The sequence below is a fragment of the Caretta caretta genome, chromosome 1 (assembly GCF_965140235.1).
Source record: "Caretta caretta isolate rCarCar2 chromosome 1, rCarCar1.hap1, whole genome shotgun sequence".
Lineage (NCBI taxonomy): Eukaryota > Metazoa > Chordata > Testudines > Cheloniidae > Caretta > Caretta caretta.
The window spans coordinates 266,680,707-266,700,480 of NC_134206.1; the positions used below are offsets into that span (position 1 = coordinate 266,680,707).

General features: G+C 42.3%; 1 protein-coding gene across 3 annotated transcripts in view; it reads right to left on the bottom strand.

Annotated features, from left to right (window-relative positions):
- The window catches only part of UTP20 (UTP20 small subunit processome component), an 83,963-nt gene that overhangs the window by 40,910 nt on the left and 23,279 nt on the right, over nt 1-19,774 (bottom strand). For all 3 annotated transcript variants that reach the window (XM_048835441.2, XM_048835440.2, XM_075124265.1), the window contains exons 20-28: nt 18,813-18,892; nt 17,847-18,090; nt 16,619-16,822; nt 14,352-14,442; nt 11,979-12,064; nt 11,113-11,238; nt 9,729-9,895; nt 8,821-9,029; nt 3,788-3,931 (exon numbers count right to left, since the gene is read on the bottom strand). In XM_048835441.2, the coding sequence (XP_048691398.2) occupies nt 3,788-3,931; nt 8,821-9,029; nt 9,729-9,895; nt 11,113-11,238; nt 11,979-12,064; nt 14,352-14,442; nt 16,619-16,822; nt 17,847-18,090; nt 18,813-18,892 (1,351 nt within the window). The remainder of the gene's footprint in view (nt 1-3,787; nt 3,932-8,820; nt 9,030-9,728; nt 9,896-11,112; nt 11,239-11,978; nt 12,065-14,351; nt 14,443-16,618; nt 16,823-17,846; nt 18,091-18,812; nt 18,893-19,774) is intronic.

The window sequence follows — 19,774 nt, forward strand, 5'->3', positions numbered from 1 at the left end:
TGACAGAAAACGAGTTTAAATAATTCTCTGTGAATGATAAATTTACCTTAAAAAAAAATCATTGCTCACTTTCTAATCCCTTCAATACTGCTGATAGCTACTAATGGAGCATCTTTTGTTTCACCTTAAAAGCTTGAAAACAAAATTATCCCACCCACTGTTTTTGTCCTCCCCTTGGGAGTTATTTTCCCTCTCCTTGTGCTTTGCACACAGATGCAGCCAAAGGGACTGTCTCACACTTATATTCCTGTCTGCAGCAGGATCAGCGGCATCAATATGACTGAGAACGCCTCTGCTACGTGTTGGCTGCTACTGAGCAGCCAGGAGGTTGTCCATGTTCTTTTGGTTTAATGCACCAGGATGGTGAGAGCGGGGTTTAGGCTCAGTCTGCACTGCAGTGTAAAACTGAAATGGAGGCAATGGTGGGGAACAGATCTAAGTCTTAGAAAGCTTGTCCAGTTGCCCAAAATGATTGCGTGCCCCACTGCTCTGTATAAAGCAGCACTTTTCTGAACATATCTTTCTGAACAAAGGAATCTTTAATGCAATCCTATGGGAAGGAAGTCTGCTATGTGGACTACTAATCCCGAGTCCCAGTAGTAGATTTTTGTGCAGTTAACATCAGGAAACTCCAATTCCAAGCACAAGGATTAGAATTCTCCCTCCTCCCGCATCATCTCACAAGCCTCATGGTTTCATAGCCTTTAAAATGATGCACAAAATCAAATGAGTCTTCTGCAAAAAATATCTCTGAGAAAGAATCAATGGCTGAAATTCCGCTAGAGGGAGCTACTGGATTATTTTTGGATCCTATCATATAGTGCTGGTCTCTGGAGATATGCCTACACTGCAGTTAGATACTGACAGGGACCTGTGCCAGCTGACTCAGGCTCACAGGATTCAGGCTAAGGGGCTAATTGCGGTGCAGGTGTTCAGGCTCGGCCCAAACACTGCGTCCCTCCCACCTCGCAGGGTCCCAGATCTCAGGCTCCAGCCTGAGCCTGAATGTCTACACTGCAGTTAAACAGCCTCTTAGGCTCATAGGGCTCAGGCTGAGTCAGCTAGCACAGGCCAGCTGTGGGTTTTTAATTACAGTGTAGACACCCCCTGGGATACACTAGGTCATGCAGGAAATGAGCATTATTTCTTTAAGCCAGTTATCATTTCTATTTACAGAAATTATAGAGCATTATCAAATGGGACCAGTCCTATTCAACAAATTCATAAATGATCTGGAGAAAAGGGGTAAACAGTGAAGTGGCAAAATTTGCAGATGATACAAAACTACTCAAGATAGTAAAGTCCAAAGCAGACTGTGAAGAGCTACCAAAGGATCTTGGTAATCCCAACTATATATATAAAATGATGGGATCTAAATTTGCTGTTACCGCTCAAGAAAGAGCTCTTGGAATCATTGTGGATAGTTCACTGGAAACATCCACTCAATGTGCAGCGGCACTCAAAAAAGCTAAGAGAATGTTGGAAATCATTAGGAAAGGGATAGATAATAAGACTGAAAATATTATATTGCCTCTATATAAATCCATGGTACGCCCACATCTTGAATACTGCGTGCAGATGATGTCACCCCATCTCAAAAATGATATATTGGAATTGGAAAATGTTCAGACAATGGCAACACAAGGCACAGACAACCTGTGGAACTCTTTGCCAGGGGATGTTGTGAAAGCCAAGACTGTAACAGGGTTCAAAAAAGAACTAGATAAATTCACGGAGGATAGGTCCACTGACGGCTATTAGCCAGGATGAGCAGGGATGGTGTCCCTAGCCTCTGTTTGCCAGAGGCTGGGAATGTTCTGTTCATTCCCTCTAGGGCACCTGGCACTGGCCACTGTCGGAAGACGGGATACTGGGCTAGATGGATCTTTGGTCTGACTCAGTTATGGCCGTTCTTATGTACACAGTGCTTTCCAAACACAAAGCTCTGAGACAATGATTCAACAAAGCACTTAACCACATCCTGCTTTGACTTCTATGGGACTTTGCTGAATCGGAGTCTTAGTTTCCCAATCCTGGAGTAGCTGGGGGCATAGAAAGAGATAGCTGAAAGTCTAAGAGGGACAGGAAAACAACATTCTCTTCTACCTAATCAACTGAGGTACAAGGTTATGTGCTTTGCATACAGCTAATTCATCTGTCATTTGGCCATATGTAAGGTGCCATACTGGTAGATGCAATAAATAAGCAAAATGAACAAAAATGGATGAAGGGGGCATATTATAGGTTAAGACTGACCGCAGAACAGGAACACCTAGCCCACGAAGGTACTGTCTGATACTATTCAGATTTTTTTCAAGGGTAAATACTCAGGCATTTTAAATTGGACAGATTAGGCATCTAACATATACCAACAGTACAACTTTGTTCCCCAGGAAATGTCAGAGCAAGTAGTCTGCTTCAATTGTTAAAGAAGAGAGATACAGTTTTTACTTTATTCAGATTAATCTGTAAGTATTTTTGATTTTGGCTTGAATATAGAAGCAGTTCCAGAATTAATCAGATGCTTGGCCTTCTTATTAAGACCCAAGATCGGCCCTTCACACATGTAATACAAGCAAATGAAATTAGAGATTTCTAGGCAGCAAATGTTAAAATTATCTAGTATACAGGTTAAAAAGAGTTTTTATATATCTGGCTATAATGCTTAAATTATCCAAAAGAACAATGTTTTGTTTAAAAAGGCATACAATGAATATAGTACATAATCTGCAGTATCCCAAATTAAGGTTAATAAATTTAACAATACATTAAATTTTAAATACCACCTTAAATACCAGCATCCAAATATTCGGATACTTCACTCATAAAAACAGGTTTCAGAGCAGTAGCCGTGTTAGTCTGTATCAGCAAAAAGAACAAGGAGTCAGCCAGTCGGCTGCGAAACAGCTGAGCAGCGAACAGCAGAGCGACTAACAGAGGGAGTTTACCTGGGATCTGCCTGAGAGGAGGTACGCTAAGGGCTGCATTAGGAAGGCCGTGTTGGTGAGTATCTGAGTGTCTGTTGTGGGGACAGTTTGACCGTGTGCTTGATTGGTGGTTTGAAAAGTGTGAATTGGGAGTGCTTTGTTCCAGGTGAGCCTTGAGTGGGCCTGACTGTATAAAAGCCAGTCAGCTCCCAGTCTCTCTCATTCACTGGGACCCATCCACTCCCAGTCTTTATTCATTATTCACCATTAAATTAGGCTTGAATAAAGACTGGGAGTGGATGGGTCATTACACAAGGTAAAACTATTTCCCCATGCTTATTTTCCCCCCTTACTGTTACTCTCACCTTCTTGTCAACTGTTGGAAATGGGCCATCCTGATTATCACTAGAAAAAAGTTTTTTTTCTCCTGCTGATAATAGCTCACCTTAATCAGTTGGTCTCATTAAGAGTTGGTATGGCAACCCCCATTTTTTCATGTTCTCTGTGTGTGTGTGTGTGTGTATATATATATATATATCTTCCTACTATATTTTCCACTGCACGCATCCGATGAAGTGGGTTTTAGCCCACGAAAGCTTATGCTCAAATAAATTTGTTAGTCTCTAAAGTGCCACAAGTACTCCTCGTTCTTTTCACTTATAAAAAGTTATACTAAGAATAGCTTGTGGAAAGCAAGTATAGCGATGAGTGTAGATTGTCCCTCAATAATTGAGAATTTAGGATAGGTTGTCCCACGTAAATACAATCCATCAGAGAAGTATTTCAATGTCTTTCCAGACTTTGCTTATCTTTACATACTAGATAACTCAGAATAAAATGTATTACTCTGTCAACATTACCTGGGGCCATATCACTGCCTCAAAAATGGCATCAATCTCATCCACTGTAAAGCTGTAGGTCTCAAAATCAGAAAAAAACTCTGCCACAAGTTTGATCCCAAGACGCCTCAAATTTTTCAGTGGGTTAATAAACCTTAGTTGGATCTGGAAAAAATAAAGACAAAAATACCTATTCTTGCTGCAATACACCTGCTATATAGAACAAAGCTAGTTACCCTGCATGAAATACTGTATTTAATCAATCATGGATATGAGTGACTGTTGCTTGGACTATTACACTGTTTCCTCCTGTTTGCTATCGTGAACAAGTTACCTTTATCCTGTAAAGATGATTTTAACTTTCTGACTAAGGTCCCCATCCTGCACCGAGTCACAAGGCTTAACTGGGACTCTGCCTGGGAACGAGAGCCAACTCGCACACAGCTCGCTGAAGGACTGGGGCCAAAACCACTGTAAGCGAATACTACAGTTTTTAGCACTGCCCTTAAGAGATCTACATACCCCACTCCCAATATTCAAACAGTACTACTTTACACATCTTCAAAAGTACCACCAGAATAGAGCTGTGGTATTTGGGCCTATCTGAATTAGCAGCCAAATACAGAATAACTTATTGCTATAGAGAGCAATTATATGAATTCAGAGAAATGTGAACCCCATTTCTCGATACATTTGAATAAAAAAATACTGAGATGGTTCAAGGAATGCCAAATCTCCATCCCTCCCACCGTGGTCCCCTCCTTCCCTCCTATTTTACTACTGTTACCCCACCCTAACATGTTATGTCTATGTACATTGCCTGGTCTTGCAGCTTTGTCAAACTGTAAAATCTTGCAATTGCATAATTCTATTGGAGCTCATATACATTTTTTTTTGTACTTTTCTTTGTCTGTTTCTGTATGAAAATATATTAAATAAATTACCCCCCCAAAAAGAGCACAACCAAAACCAGTGACCAAAGGTCAGTTTCCTCTTAGCACATGAAAACAAGCTTAGAGGAGAGAGAGGAATCCAGCAAAGACAGAGTGAGGAGGAGCGGGCTAAAATGTAGTAAAAAAAGTTACGCTACCCATGCATTTAACAGTAACGAAGTTACATTCTATAGCTTTCCTTGGGGAAGATATTCAACACTGAGATAAAGCATGCTAATCAGCCATCTGTTTATAATATTACAGCCTTTTCTGCTGGTCTCCTCTGGGAAGGGCTACACTTATGGCGACATGTAGAGTACAGACACTGCATGCCTCCCCAGCATGGGTATAAAGAGCAGGGTAGATGGTGAGGCCCTGCTTAGGTGAATGGAATATAGACACACCAGAACCCTGTGGGTACATACCCTACACGGCTCTCTGCACAACCATGCAGTGCCTCTGTGCTATTTTTACCAGTGTAGCATCCCACTGCTTCCCCCTGCCAGAGCCTTTCACTGTCACATGCAGCTACACATGGCAGTGACTGTGGTTGCAGCCTGCCTTTTGCTGCAGTGTGTAGCTACATGTACCCTACACTCCCCAAAGTGTAGACACGGCCTCTAGGTAACACTTTCAAAAGCTCCTAAGTGACTTAGAAACTACTACTTCTTCCTCTTATCCCATCATCTAGGGTTGGGTCACCATGCAAACATCTGCCATCTTCGTCAGTCCGAGACAGCACTAAGGTGCATCAGCTTACCATCTTTTTTGATGCAATCCACCATCACTACCTCGGGGTCTCTTTCCTCTCCACCCTCTTCTGCCATGCCATCTTCCCCAGGTCCTCTTCTTTCACTCTCTCTCTGTCTGAACCAGCAAAGTTGCACTTCCTGGATTTTGTCAGCCACATCATGGGCTGAGACTTCTATCCTAAAGCTTTCAAATCGCAATCCATCCCTTTGTGGGACTATACTGCACAAAGACATCTCATCTTGAACATCGTTAGGCACTGAACTTCCCGTCTCTTTTCTGCCCGTGCTTCTGCACGATACAGCATTGCAGGGCACACCATTGCTACATACAGTTGGGCTTTCAGCGTCAGTGAGATGTTATTCCACTGTCTTCCAGAACTCCCCAGTCAGGACTGTATCTCGCATTCATGCTCACTGTCATCCACAACCCAGATACCTGAACTGCTCAGTCTGGTTTAGTCAGATTCCATTCATCTTTATATTCAGTCTCCCTAAGACACCTCTACTGACCCATATTACCTCGGTCTTAGTCATATCCTTTTTCTTCCCATGTCAGCTTACCTGGCCCGACCATTGATTTACTCTTTACTCTAGCTCATCTTCTGAGAACACTCTTATAGCTATGTCATCTGCATATAGCAGCTTCTCACCTTTCCCATTGAGATCTTCCATCAACATGATAAACAGCAGCAGACTAAAGGCCCCAGATGCAGTTGGACTTTCACATCAAAGGGGCCTGTCATTCCAAAACATGCTCAGATCGCTGTTTTCGGTGATATTAAATCCTCAGACATGACATATCTCCTCAGCACTAGAGCGAGCATCCTTTGTCCTATGCATCCTTATACTATGCCTTTTCTAGGTCTATTAAAGCCCAGAAGAGATCCTGTTGGTGCTCTAACAACTTCTTGATCACTTGCCGAATTACAAACATGGCATCTGTGGTTCCTCATCCTTTCCTGAAGCTGAACTGTTCTTGTCTGAGGAGGGGTTCCGCCATTCTCCTAACCGTAGCATCCAAGATGTGTTCCAGTACCTTCATTCTACACAACAGGAACTTTATCCTTCAACAGTTTCCACATTTGTGGATGCTCCCCTGCTTACGTACTGGGACCAAGATAGACCTGCACCAATCTTGGGATATTCACGTATCTTGCCATATGGCTTTAACCCAGGGTCGGCAACCTTCGGCACGCAGCTCATCAGGGTAATCCACTGGCAGGCCGCAAGACATTTTGTTTACGTTGACTGTCCGCAGGCATGGCCCACCCGCAGCTCCCAGTGGCCACAGTTCACCGTTCCCAGCCAATGGGAGCTGCGGGAAGCAGCAGCCAGCACATCCCTGTGGCCCGTGCCACTTCCCGCAGCTCCTGTTGGCCAGGAATGGCAAACCGCAACCACTGGGAGCTGCGGGGGGCCGTGCCTGCAGATGGTCAACGTAAACAAAATGTCTTGCGGCCCGTCAGCGGATTACCGTGATGGGCCACGAGCCGAAGTTTGCCGACCCCTGCTTTAACCGCTCTGCTCATCCATTTTATGCCTCTCTCGCACAGGACTTTCCCCAGGTCCGTTGTCACTTCCTCGGTCCCACCACCTTACTGTTCTTCATTATCTAGACTGCATTTCTCACCTCCATTGTGTCAGACTCAGGCACCACATTAGGATATTGGCAACTCTTCCAAAAAGGGGTTTGCTTTATTTAAGAGACTCTCAAAGTATTGCTTCCATCTCACCTTCATTTTTTCAGGTGTTACTAGCAGTCTCTCCTGGTCATCATTTACAAATGGTGCTGCAATACCATACTCCTTCCCTTTGCATCTGATTTTTGCAATGTTATAGATCTTTTGGCCAGCCAGATGTGGGTGGTTTACAAGCTCTGCATGCAGGTCATCTATGGCACTTTCTTTGACCTCCATCACTGCCTGCTTAGCAGCTCACTTTGCTTCTTTGTATTTGCTTTCATTCACACTTGATGTGCTTATGTCTTTTTCTTTATGCACCATTTTCTTATTTCAGATCGCTACCTGCATTTCGTCGGTCCAACACAACTCCTCTCTGTCCCTTGATTTTCCCCAACTGTATTGTCCACACACCTCTTCTGCTGCTGCAATCCTCTCTCTTTTGATGTGGTTCCACTCCTCCTCAGCCAATACCAAATCTGTTTCCAGGCACTTATCTTACTGCTTGTACAAACTTCTCTGCTGTCCTTCCCCTTAAGGTCCCGTGCTTTAATCTCGTTTCTTTTGAGCTTAGTTTCCACCTTGTCTAATGCTCAACCGCAATCTTTATCACAAGAGACATGATTTTTGCTACTAAAAATTAGAATGATAGACGATAATTTTTACACCAAATAAACTGAATCAGATTCCCCATCTACTCAAACGAGAGGAAGGAGATAGAGCATGCTCCTTGAGAAGAGGCCTGTGTAAGGACAAGGACAGATTCCATATTGAAAGTGAACAGCAGGAAACATTAAACCCGTAACTGAGCTCAGAACCACAAAAGTAGATATTTAACTCTTTGGGCAATACCATCCTGCAATAAATGACTCTCAAACCCACAGGAATTTCTTGTAATAATTATCCAAGATAAACAGATTTCTAGCATCCTTCTCTGAACTCTTAACACCTCACTAGCTAATGAAGTGTTAAATTAAGTTTAACAAATGACAGCATGGCACCACAAATACCTCTCCAAGAGTTACTCAGTCACATCTGAAGGTGAGAGATAGCATTACTTGAATAACTTTACAGTACAAAAATGATTACTCTAGAGATATATAAAATTACTTGTGTACTACTGTAAATTGGATTATGGACTGTAACTGTCCTAAAATTACCGCTCCCTTGTTGCTAGTTACTGCTACAGCACTTAGAGAAGCATGAGGTGAACCATGATATTAAGACCAAAAAAAAAAGGGGGGGGAACAGAAGTTTTCTTTACCTGTTTGAATTCAAGTCCAGAAAGGGCTCTAGTTGCCCCAAACAAACTCCTAGTTAGTGTGTGCACTTTGGTTTAATGAAATGTAGTTGTTTTTTTAAAAAAATGCATTTGACATTCAAATTCTTGTTTGTATGAATTGTTACATGCAATGTTTTAAAGTGTCTATTTTATTAAATATATTCAACACTGTGACTGACTGAAATGCCAACAATTTAACAGCATTTTAAACAACTGTTTAACAGCAATATACTCTTTCTATATAAACACTGCGGCATTTTAAGACCAATGTTGCTGGCCTATATTTTTATCCATCTTTCTATTATTCACTGGTTTCTAAAGCTTTACTCCTTATTGGCACCAAGCGTAATTTGAACCAATAGAGTTGAGAAAAAATATATATATATACACACAGTATCATGTTCCTTACCTTCTCTCTTTGTTGAAGGATGTGGGATACTGTTGCTGTCATACAAAGTAAAATCTGTAAAATCTCAGGTAAGTACCGGGTGATCAGATGGCCCATATTTTTCAGTACAACCTCAAAGCTGTTGAACAGACTGTGCTGGCGGCCTAGAGGCAGGACTTTAGATAAATCCAGTTCTGATATTGTTTGGAGTACTGCAACCTGGCACGGTCCTACAGAAGGAAGGAGGACAGTGAAAATATATCAGTTCATCTTTACCTTGGTAAGTAAGGACCCGATTTCAATGGGCCAAATGTCAATGTCTGAGGTTCGTCTCAATGTGAGAAAGGGTGGCAAAATCTGGCCCTAAATTACAAGATCTTTAAATGCTCCTAATCCAGCTTCTTATGTAAAATTAACAGACAGTCCCAGCTGTCTATCATGGCTCTTATATGGCCCTCATTGCTGTAGTGTCGGAGTGCCTCACAATCAATGTATGCACTTATCCTCATAATACCCCTGTGGCATTGGGCTCACCAGCCCTTCAGAGAGGAAGGACAACACAATAGTTAGGATGCCAGCCTGGGACTCTGGCATTCTGGGTTCGATTCCCTGCTCTGCCACAGACCTCCTGGGTGACCATGGGTAAGTCACTCAGTCTCTTGGTGCCTCACTTCTGTAATAACGGTACAGGAATAATAGTACATTATACAGCAGGGAAGGGAAACTGTGGCCAAGGGCTCAGGGGAAACCTTGACTCTTATTTTAAAAAAATAACCAGTGTCATGGGTGCTTTAATTTATCCAGGGTACTTATATGGCGCCCATTTCCATAACATCTAAGTCCCTCACAGTCCTCAAAGTATTTATCCTCCCCACACCCGTGAGGTAGGGAAGAACTATTATCCCCAACTTCTAATGGCAGAAGCATACCAGCACTGAAGTGCTTCACAGGTTCAAAGAGCAGGTCCAGGAACATTCTGATCTCTTCAGGCAGCGAGCCAGCAAGGAACCTCAGAACAATTGACATACGGGTGCCTGCAGCAGATTTGCCCTGAGTTCTGCTTCCAGTTTTGTTTCTCATCCGCCCATACAGAATTCTTCAAAAGCCAAAAGGAAATTGTATTAGTGAGTTCTCCACTAGCTGCCTGTTTCTGAAGCATTGCAGGAGCAGTCTGGCTGGTTCACAATCTTTGTTTAGAAAGTATAACCTGAACTACATGGCTTAACTAATGCTCCCCACTATTACCTCTATTGCTGTTTGGCACCCAGTAGCACTAACAGAAAGGGCGTGCTCTTGCTCCCAACAAGGTCATTGGAAATTCTGCTAGTGATCTGAATGGGAGCATGGCTTAAGTATGAATTAGCAAAGCATCGTGCTAGTACAGAGGTGGGCAAACTTTTTGGCCCGAGGGCCAAATCGGGGTTGCGAAAAGGTATGGAGGGCTCGGAAGGGAAGGCTGTGCCTCTGCAAACAGCCTGGCCCCTGCCCCCTATTCCGCCCCCCCTCAGAACCCCCCGACCCATCCAACCCCCCCTGTTCCTTATCCCCTGATCGCCCCCTCCCAGGACCCCCATCCCTAACTGCCCCCCCAGGACCCCACCACCTATCCAACCCCCCACCTGCTCCCTGTCTCCTGACCGCCCCCTCCCGAACCTCTGCCCCATCCAACCGCCCTCTGTCCCGACTGCCCCCCGGAACCTCCTGCCCCTTATCCAACCCTCCCCTCCCCCCGCCCCTTTACCATGCCACTCAGAGCGGCAGGACAGGCTTTTTGGAAAGCCTGGGACGTGGGCGGGGGCGCAAGTCGCGCTGCCCGCATGGCAGCGTAGCTGCAGAGGAGGGGTACAGCGGGGGAGGGGCCGGGGGCTAGCCTCCCCGGCTGGGAGCTCAAGAGCCAGGCAGAACGGTCCCACTGGCCGGATGTGGCCCGCGGGCCGTAGTTTGCCCACCTCTCTGCTAGTATGAAGACAACGTTATAGCTGAGGAAGCACTTTCACTGTAAATCGCTATTTCCATGTATTTATCAAATAACTAATACCCTGAGGGTGAAAATCTCTCAGATTTTTTCTTAGGCATTTAAGATGAACTTTTTTGGAAAATATGAGCTTAACTAATGCATTCAACAATACTACACACGCACAAATGTATTAAAGAGAATATCACATACAGTAATGAATGAGGAAACCTTAGCTGCTGTGAGAGCCATAAGTTTGTATTGTCTCTAAAATATCAACCAGCGGCTGCATTATGCTTCTTCTATAGCCATTGTTTTATTTTAATATGCAAAGTTTATGCAGTGTTTCACCCACGCACCTCATAAGAACAAGAACAAGATCTGGTCGGTGTTGCATTTTAACTATAGTGTTCTCCTCGGATATGCTGAAATGGACTATTTCTTCTTTAAAGCTCTTATCTTCCAGTAACCTTTGCAAGTTCTCCCTGTAAGTATTAAACACAGTTATTTTTTTTTAAAAAACAGATCTCTGTGCAATTTATTCAAAGATCACATCCTTACCCTTTTATTAAAAGGGTAAGTAAATCAATTAGCTCAACATCACTGCACAGACCACTATTTTTCATACAAGGTTCTGTAAAGGCTATTCAAGTGGGTGCAATAGTATTGTGCTGACAGTTTTACCTAATGATTATAAAGAACTACAAAAATCCTTTACTGAAAAGAACACAATTGGCCACTACATGCCATGGTGGGTCTGGATGAGGGAAAAGATTTGTTTTGTTTTGAGAAAGAGTTCAAATCTGATAGACAAAATATTTCAGTTTTTCCATTTCTGAATGAACATGGCCCTGCTGCACTCCTCCTCCTTCTTTAAAACAAAACAGCAATTCCACTTCTCAGATATCTGCTTTTCAAGACTAGTCCAGGTTACTTTCTGTGACTATATCTAGATCTCAGGAACAATGGCATGGAGGAGACAACCTCTTTTCTTCTTTATAGTCTACCAAAGCTTTTTCCATTTTATTTTAAATATAAATAGGAGAAGCTTTTTTTAATTCTGTCCATTTCCAAACTCAGATTCGGAATAGGAATATTATTTTTTCTTGGGTTCAGAAAGTTGTGGATATTTCTCTTAGAAGCGGATGATGCCAAATATCATAAATATATGTTTGATGTGATACTTAGTGATTTATCTATGTTGGAAGAATTTTAAAGCACTTACTTGTATGGCAGTAGATGTGGATGCTTGTAGGTCATGATGCAGTCAAGGGCTACTTTTTGTACATTCTGGTCTTGATGGGACAACAGCTGAAGGTAACATTTTACAAGAAAAGAAAATTAGGAGAAAGCCCAAATAATACATACCTCTCCTTCTACCACTATATCAAGATGATTTATTCAAGACAGAATTCATCCCTTAAATTTGGGGGAGGGGAAGGGGGAGGAAGTAATCATCTAACCTAAAGGGATCCACAATAAAGGGAATTTCATTTTAGAACAGTCATTTAAAAGACACCAAGCAGCAAATATTTCCTACCACTATACATCCAAGAGAGATAATTACAGAACACAAAAGTTACTTGTTTCTAAAAAACAAAAACAAAACAAAAACAAAAACAAAACAGGATATCACTGCTGGTATTTGATGGCATAGGTGCTGGAACTAGAGGTGCTGGGGATGCAGCAGCGTCCCCTGGCTTGAAGTGGTTTCCATCATATACGGGGGTCAGTTTGGTTCAATGGCTCTCAGAACCCCAACTGTAAAAATTGTTCCAGCGCCCCTGTTTGATGGGTACAGCAATTAAACAAAGCAATCATAAACTTGTGTTTTAACAAGTTATTTTTATAGAGTGTCTTTTGCAAGATCACTTTCGGACCAGCTTTGGTTCAGGCTTTGTGTCACACTAGGTAAAATAATGGATCAGCCAAACCATTCCAAAATGTTTGCATCACATACATTCAAGTTACGAAAATGCACACAGAATATTAGACTTGTTAAAAAGAGAAATACAAGAGGAATAATCAAAAACCCATCAATAGCATTAAAGGGTGAATGCCCCCAGTAGCCAGGCTAAGGGGAATACAGAACATTACTAAAAACCTCCCCTTTCTCCCACCTAGTTCTTCAGTTTCATGATAAACAGCACATATCAGAATCCCCATTTTTGATGTGATCTGTTCTAACACCCCAGCATTCTAAAGGCATGGTATCAATCCAGCAGTTGTGCCTGAGCACGGAGCTAACGAATAGCAGACCAGGTAAATGCCTGTTTTGCCTTGTTTGGTTGTTCTGCACTCTTTAAAAATGTTGGTTAAATAAAATGTTTTTAAAATGTACAAATCTAGTCAATATTTTCCTAAAAATCACAGACAAGCAATCGAACCCACAGAGAGCAGCTCTTTCCTAAGCCAAGTTCAGAGGTTTACAGGAGCACAATGAATGCTGAAGCATTCCACTAGAGCAGAAGCTGGTGATCTGAGACAGGCTGGACACTGTGGAACTAAAGCTGTAACGCAGAACGAATGGTTAGCTGGTATGTGCCGAATGATCATTCAAGACATACATTCACACATCCAAGTTAAGTTCATGTCTCAGGGATGATCATTCAACACGTGTTGTTACAGGAGACAAGATTTTGGCAATTCCTTTTGCAGAACACTTTTACAAAGACTTATTTCCACAAAATTCAAGTTGATAAACTCAGCCTGGTTTCCTGAGGGAGCACCCTTTAAATAGCATATCCTGGATTTACAGTTTTATAATTTCCCTTGAAAATTACTTTTCCCCATCTCCCCATTTATGTTCAGAAAGGGACTTTTAGGCAAGACAAGCCACACATGCTCCCCCTCTTTTTTCTCTCTCTTCACACCTCTGGCTACCGCTTGCTGCCTGTTTACATTCAGTTTCAGCTTTGTGGCCTGCTATTACGGGTAAAACCCCTTTGCAGAGCCTGGGGAGGGATGGACACCATCAAACAATAAAAGTGAAGAAACGGAAAAATAAAGAGAAAGGCATTTTTCTCTCCAATTTCTTCCAGCTATCTGGCATGGTTTCTCAGGGTATGTGTACACTACAGGGGCTACAGCAGCACAGCTACGCCCACTGACGCTTTTCTACACCGATGGAAGAGATTTTCCCGTCAGTGCAGGTAACCCACCCCCCGGAAAGGCAGTGAGGCTGGCTTAACTACAGTACTCAAAGGGTGTGAATTTCTCACACCCCTGAGCGACATAGTTAGGTCAATCTGAATTTTAAGTGTAGACCAGGGCTTAGACTGATGGTCATGATCAAGCTTTCTTTCTCCATGGCTAGATGGAAAGGGGATCCTGAAACTTTACCCCTGTACCCTGGGGCTACAATATAGAAAAGGTCAAGAACTGCCAAGCTATGGTAACGTTAGGAGTCACTTTTAACACGGTACAAAATGTTCAGATGGTGATATTCAAGTTGACAGTGTCCCTTTAAGACACAACTGCTGTACACTGCACTGCACCAGTCATTCTCTTTACAAAGAAGGACCCTTTGGCTTGGTGTTCAGATAAGCCAAGAATATATTTGTTTATTAAGCAATACAAAAATGTTAAGTATTATCACCTGATTGTACAACTCATTTAACTTTGGTTCCAGATACAGCGCACGTGGATTCGAAAACTTGGAGAAAACTTGCAAATGGGCTATTAGCTGCCTGAGACAAAAACAAAACACGCTTTTAACAATAAAACAGATACACACTCTGTGTTACTACCAATGGCAGGAGAATGGTACCAAGATTCGGAGTTTCTGAATATCAGTATGTAGGACTACTTTTACCAACAGGCTCTAATGGCAGTGGAAGAATTTGATTTATACCAGTGCAAAAGAGCAGTAGGGGTAAACTGGACCTCGGGACAAGACTGCCCCACCCAAGAACAGCCACATCTCCACTTGCTGAGGAAAGAGAGAAGTGGAGGGAGGGGGAAATCAACCGTGCCAAAAACAGTCAGGACTGGTCAAAAAGGTACACGTGCAGAACAGCAAGAGTCTATGCTGACTCAGCAGTTCCCTGCAGAGCTTCACACCAAAAAATTCTACTGAATCTGCTTCATGATTTGAATTTCCTCCACCCTGTCTAACCCCAGCAAAGGGAGGTGCTTTCACCATTACCCGCCCTCCAAAGCCAGTACTATGGTCTCCGCTGAATAATGAAGTTGTGCGCTCTGCATGTTACCAGGCACACTAGTCTCTCACATCACACCTAGCTCTTATTTTTCCATCATTTTCAAGGAGGAGTTTGTAACATACATTTTGTGAGAGCCTAAACTACAATGGTGCAAATCTGAAAGTATAATGAGGAGCCCAGGGTCTAGAGGAAAAGCGTTCACTAAAGAATTCATTAACAACTAGCCAGTAAATCTTTTACACCTTAGTTATTGCTACCAGCATTTTAAAAGTTTCCATTTAGGAACAAGAACATTTTGAAGCAAAAGTTCAAATCTGGTGACAATCTGATTTTTGTAATTATTACTAATTCACAGATATGAACCACTCAAATTAGGGAACAGAACAAAATAACAGAACTGATAAAACACCTACAACTTAGCCAGAATATAGGCTAGAATTCATTGCATCTTAATGTGCAAGATGACATTTGTAAAGTTCTTTGTTGCTACAAATGTCATTCACAAACAGGCAAAAATAGTTCATGTGAATCACCTAAAATGCGTATTTCACAGATGTCAACCGGGTAAAAAAGGCTATAATCAAGAAGTTTCAAAACTGTGTTTTAAGACACAAGCCATAAACTATTTACTCACAAAATAATTTGATACTGTGGAGTAATGAAGTCACAATAGCAGATATTTATAGTAAGAAATACCAAAAAACCTGTCCAGAACAAGGACATCAGGGCCAAGATTTTCAAAAATGAGTGTCTAAAGCTAGGTTTCAGAGGAACAGCCGTGTTAGTCTGTATTCGCAAAAAGAAAAGGAGTACTTGTGGCACCTTAGAGACTAACCAATTTATTTGAGCATGAGCTTTCGTGAGCCACAGCTCACATCTGATGAAGTGAGCTGTGGCTCACGAAAGCTCATGCTCAAATAAATTGGTTAGTCTCTAAGGTGCCACAAGTACTCCTTTTCTTTTTGTCTAAAGCTAGACTCTGAAATCCATAATTGGGTACCTACAATGATTTTCAAAATGGGCTGCACACCCATCAGCTCCCACTGACTTTAAAAGAAAAGCAGACACACACACAGAGGAAACAATTATTCCCCCCCCCCCCCAAACACTAACTTTGGGATCCCGCTAGGGTTGCCAACCCCCCAGGATTGTCCTGGAGTCTCCAGGAATTAAAGATTAGTGATGAAACTTCCAGGAATACGTCCAACCAAAATTGGGAATTGTAGACCTCGCACCATCTTTGCTTCAAATTATGCAAGGGATGGCCTATTACTCATCTTACGGTAGTGCCCAGAGCCTCCAGTCAGGGCCCCCAAACTAGTGCTAGGTGTTGCATGGGGACAGGATCCCTGCTCACAAAAGAGCTCACAATCTCATGAAAGACTGGAACAGACAAAGGAAAGGGATGCACATAAGCCCAGTGATCATAACAAAGCAAAAAGAACAGGAGGACTTGTGGCACCTTAAGGACTTACAAATTTATTAGAGATAAGCTTTCGTGGGCTACAGCCCACTTCTCTAATAAATTTGTTAGTCTCTAAGGTGCCACAAGTCCTCCTGTTCTTTTTGTATATACAGACTGACATGGCTGCTACTCTGAAACATAACAAAGCGAGTCACCCCAAGGTTATGAAACCTTTTAAAACACCAAATGGTTAACGTTTGCATTTCACTTGCTCCCTGCCCAATCAAACAAACTCACTTTGCTGCAGCTCTTCTTGTTTTCTTTTTTTGCAACCCTTCAACCACCGGTTCGTCCATTCCCTCCACCTCCTCTTTCTCCTCCTCCTTGGTAGCTTGGTGTATCTCTTCAGTGGGTTTTTCTTCCTCTTCTGCTACACCACTGTTTTTCTTTCTAAGATCCTGGGTTGGAGCCACTAGAGAATCTGTTGGGTAATACTCATTGCTATATTAAAAATAAAATCGATCAATAGAACAGTATCTGCTGGCGGGAGGTTTATTTGAAGCTGTTCACAATTGGAACTTCCAATTATCCACAGAGCTGTGTCTGGTGACACTGTACAGTCCAAGATCCCCAAAAGGGGTTCATTTCAGCAGGCAGATGGACATTTCTTTTACTGTGAATGACGGAGATATTAAAGGAAGAGAGCAAATGTAAAGAAAAAAAGACAACGAAAGGAAAAAAAAATTAAACGGCTAAGATCAGAAAAATGTGGTCAGGAAAAAGAAGAGAAAGTGAATCTATGTAGAATGGGAGAATTTTGTTAAAAAGTTGGCAGGGATGTGTGAAAATGTATGTTAGGAAGTGTAGGAATCGATGATGTATTATATAGTGGAAGCCCTCTCACCTGAAAACAGGTAAAAGCAGTCTAGACAAAGCACTGTAGGAAATACACTGTAAAGAAGAGTCACAGGCTGGCAGGGGGAATAAAGTGAGGGCCTAATTCAAAGCCTGCTGGAGTGAATAGAAAGACTCCCACTGATTTCAGTGGGCACCGAACCAGGCCCTAGATACACTAAAAGGTATTTTCCTATCTCTGCCGGAATAAAAATACCTCCTTTCATTTTACAAACAGGGGAGACAAGGAAGAGCCTCATCTTCATGTCTATTTCCAAGACACTTTACTTCCATTGAAACTACACCCTCCATAGCAGTAGCGAGGCTGTGTCACCAGAACTCATTAGTAAACTGGGGCTCAACGCAGCAGCCAATTGACAGCTTACATTTCAGGTTGCTTTTATTTTTTCCACTCTCTCTCTCTCTGGCATGAGCCATGTTTAACCAAAAGGAAGGACCAACTTCAATATAAAATCGTACCACTCTATGGATTCAGAGGTCTCAGAAAATAAAATCCATTAAAAACAAAACAAAACCCACCCATCAGTTGTCTTATAGGGACCCTAGTAACTCTGCCTTCATTTATGACATTTCCAAGCAACATGTCTCATTGCTGAACATGGTCACTTACCTAATGAATCTCAAGAGAAGCGGGGAAAGCTCCCTTGACCTGGGCTCCACTCTGTCTGGAACCTTGGCCAATGCCTTCCAAAGCAGAAACCGGAAGTTTGCGTAATCTATCCGCTCACTGCAATCCGTTCTAAACCTCAACTGCTCGAGATACAGGCTTCCCACATTTCCTTCTCGGATCTTCTCACTTTCTGCATCTGCAGTGCCTGCCTGCTCTTCACTCAGCTTATCTTGCAGCTCCCTCTCTATATTGGAAACAAACCACCATCCTCATTACTTCAAGAAATCTTCAAAGAGTTTATTCAGTAATTGCTGGTGGTAGGGTAGTGCCCTGGGGTAAATAACAGCAACCGTTTATATTAATGTTGGCCATCTACCTAGCAAATTCTGCTTAATATTGATCTGAAACTGCAACACAGGTTAGAAGGTACCCTAGGATGTCAGAACTTCAGCAAGGGGCCTAACTTTAAGCACACGTAGCCCCAATAAATGGCTGTCCTTGTGCCATACAGTGAAATCCAGTATTCACATTCAAGAGTAGGGTCAAGGAAAACAGATACATTTGGCAGAAATTCTACTGATTCCATGTTGAACAGGGTAGGAGGAAGATTTTCTAGAGACTAGACATTACTGAAAATCCTCAGAGACTCCTACTGTCCCTCATCATCATGAGCAGAGCCAGTCTAGGCACAAAACAAGCACTGCCTGGTGCTCCATATGCTAGGAGGACTCTGCAACTCATGGACTGTCCCTATTTACCTCATGGCAAGTAGGACAAGGGGGAGGCAACAATTCTGACAGATCTCCACTCAGGAAATGAGGCTAGAAAGGTAGAGGGGAAACTTACGTCCTGATTTTTCCTTTTTTTGCCAGTTTGGAGCACAGCAGAGCATAAAGCCAGCCCTGTTCATGAACCACCTGGACCATAGTTAAGTTAGTGTCTAAACATCTACAAGACATGAATTACCAGCATAGACAGCCGCTTTCTCCAAGTGCTCATAATAGACTTTCCAGAACTGTTTATTCTCCATTTCGTTTGCATGAGATCTAACAATAAACAAGACAGTAATTAAGTAAAAAATTCCATGTGATATTAGCCAGTTATACTGCTAGTATGTTCAAAGGCTTGGTGTCCAGCTCTAGTCAACATGTAGGAAGGCAAGACTTTTGCTGTGTGCGACTATAACATTTCTTTGCCTTCATCTGAAGATCCCAAAGGTTCATTGTTATCAGAATAGCCTAGTTATAACCTGTGAATACAAAGGGACCCTTTGGTATAGATGTTTTCAAGTCTTTCAATGCTGCCTATACAATAACATAGCACTTAAAACCAACACGAAGAGTCAGCGTCCCACTGATGATGCAGGTTATCGTTTTCATGATTTCACTTCTCTAATGGAGAAAATGACACATAATATCACAGAATGTACAGAGAAAAAGCTAAGTGGTCAAAATCCCGGCAATTCACCCTGAAAGCTGACATTGCAAACTCAGGGCTCAATCCAGTGCCCATTCAAATCAATGGGAGCTCTTCCGTTGACTTAAGTAGGTTTTGCACCAGGCCCTTAGTGAGGGCAGGAAGGAGAGAGAGACGGACTGATTTATTATTTATATAACACTTATCATGTGATAGTCATAATAGTGTGAGATAAGGAGTTGGCTATCTTGGATTCGAGTCTGGTACCTTTGTGTCCCAACCCTCGATGTAATTTAACAATACTGTTACCTATGAGTTGTCTTTAATATTTGTACATCCCAAAACAAGTTAAAAAGTAACAGTCTATAAAGAGCAAGATTTACTTGACAGATCAGAGGCATTTCTGTGGTACCTCATGTAAACGTGCATCATGCTTGTGTGTATTTGCGTTTATTTTTAGAGACGCGACACATTTTTATTTCATTTTTTTTAAAAGTCCGGGGGCAGCTGCA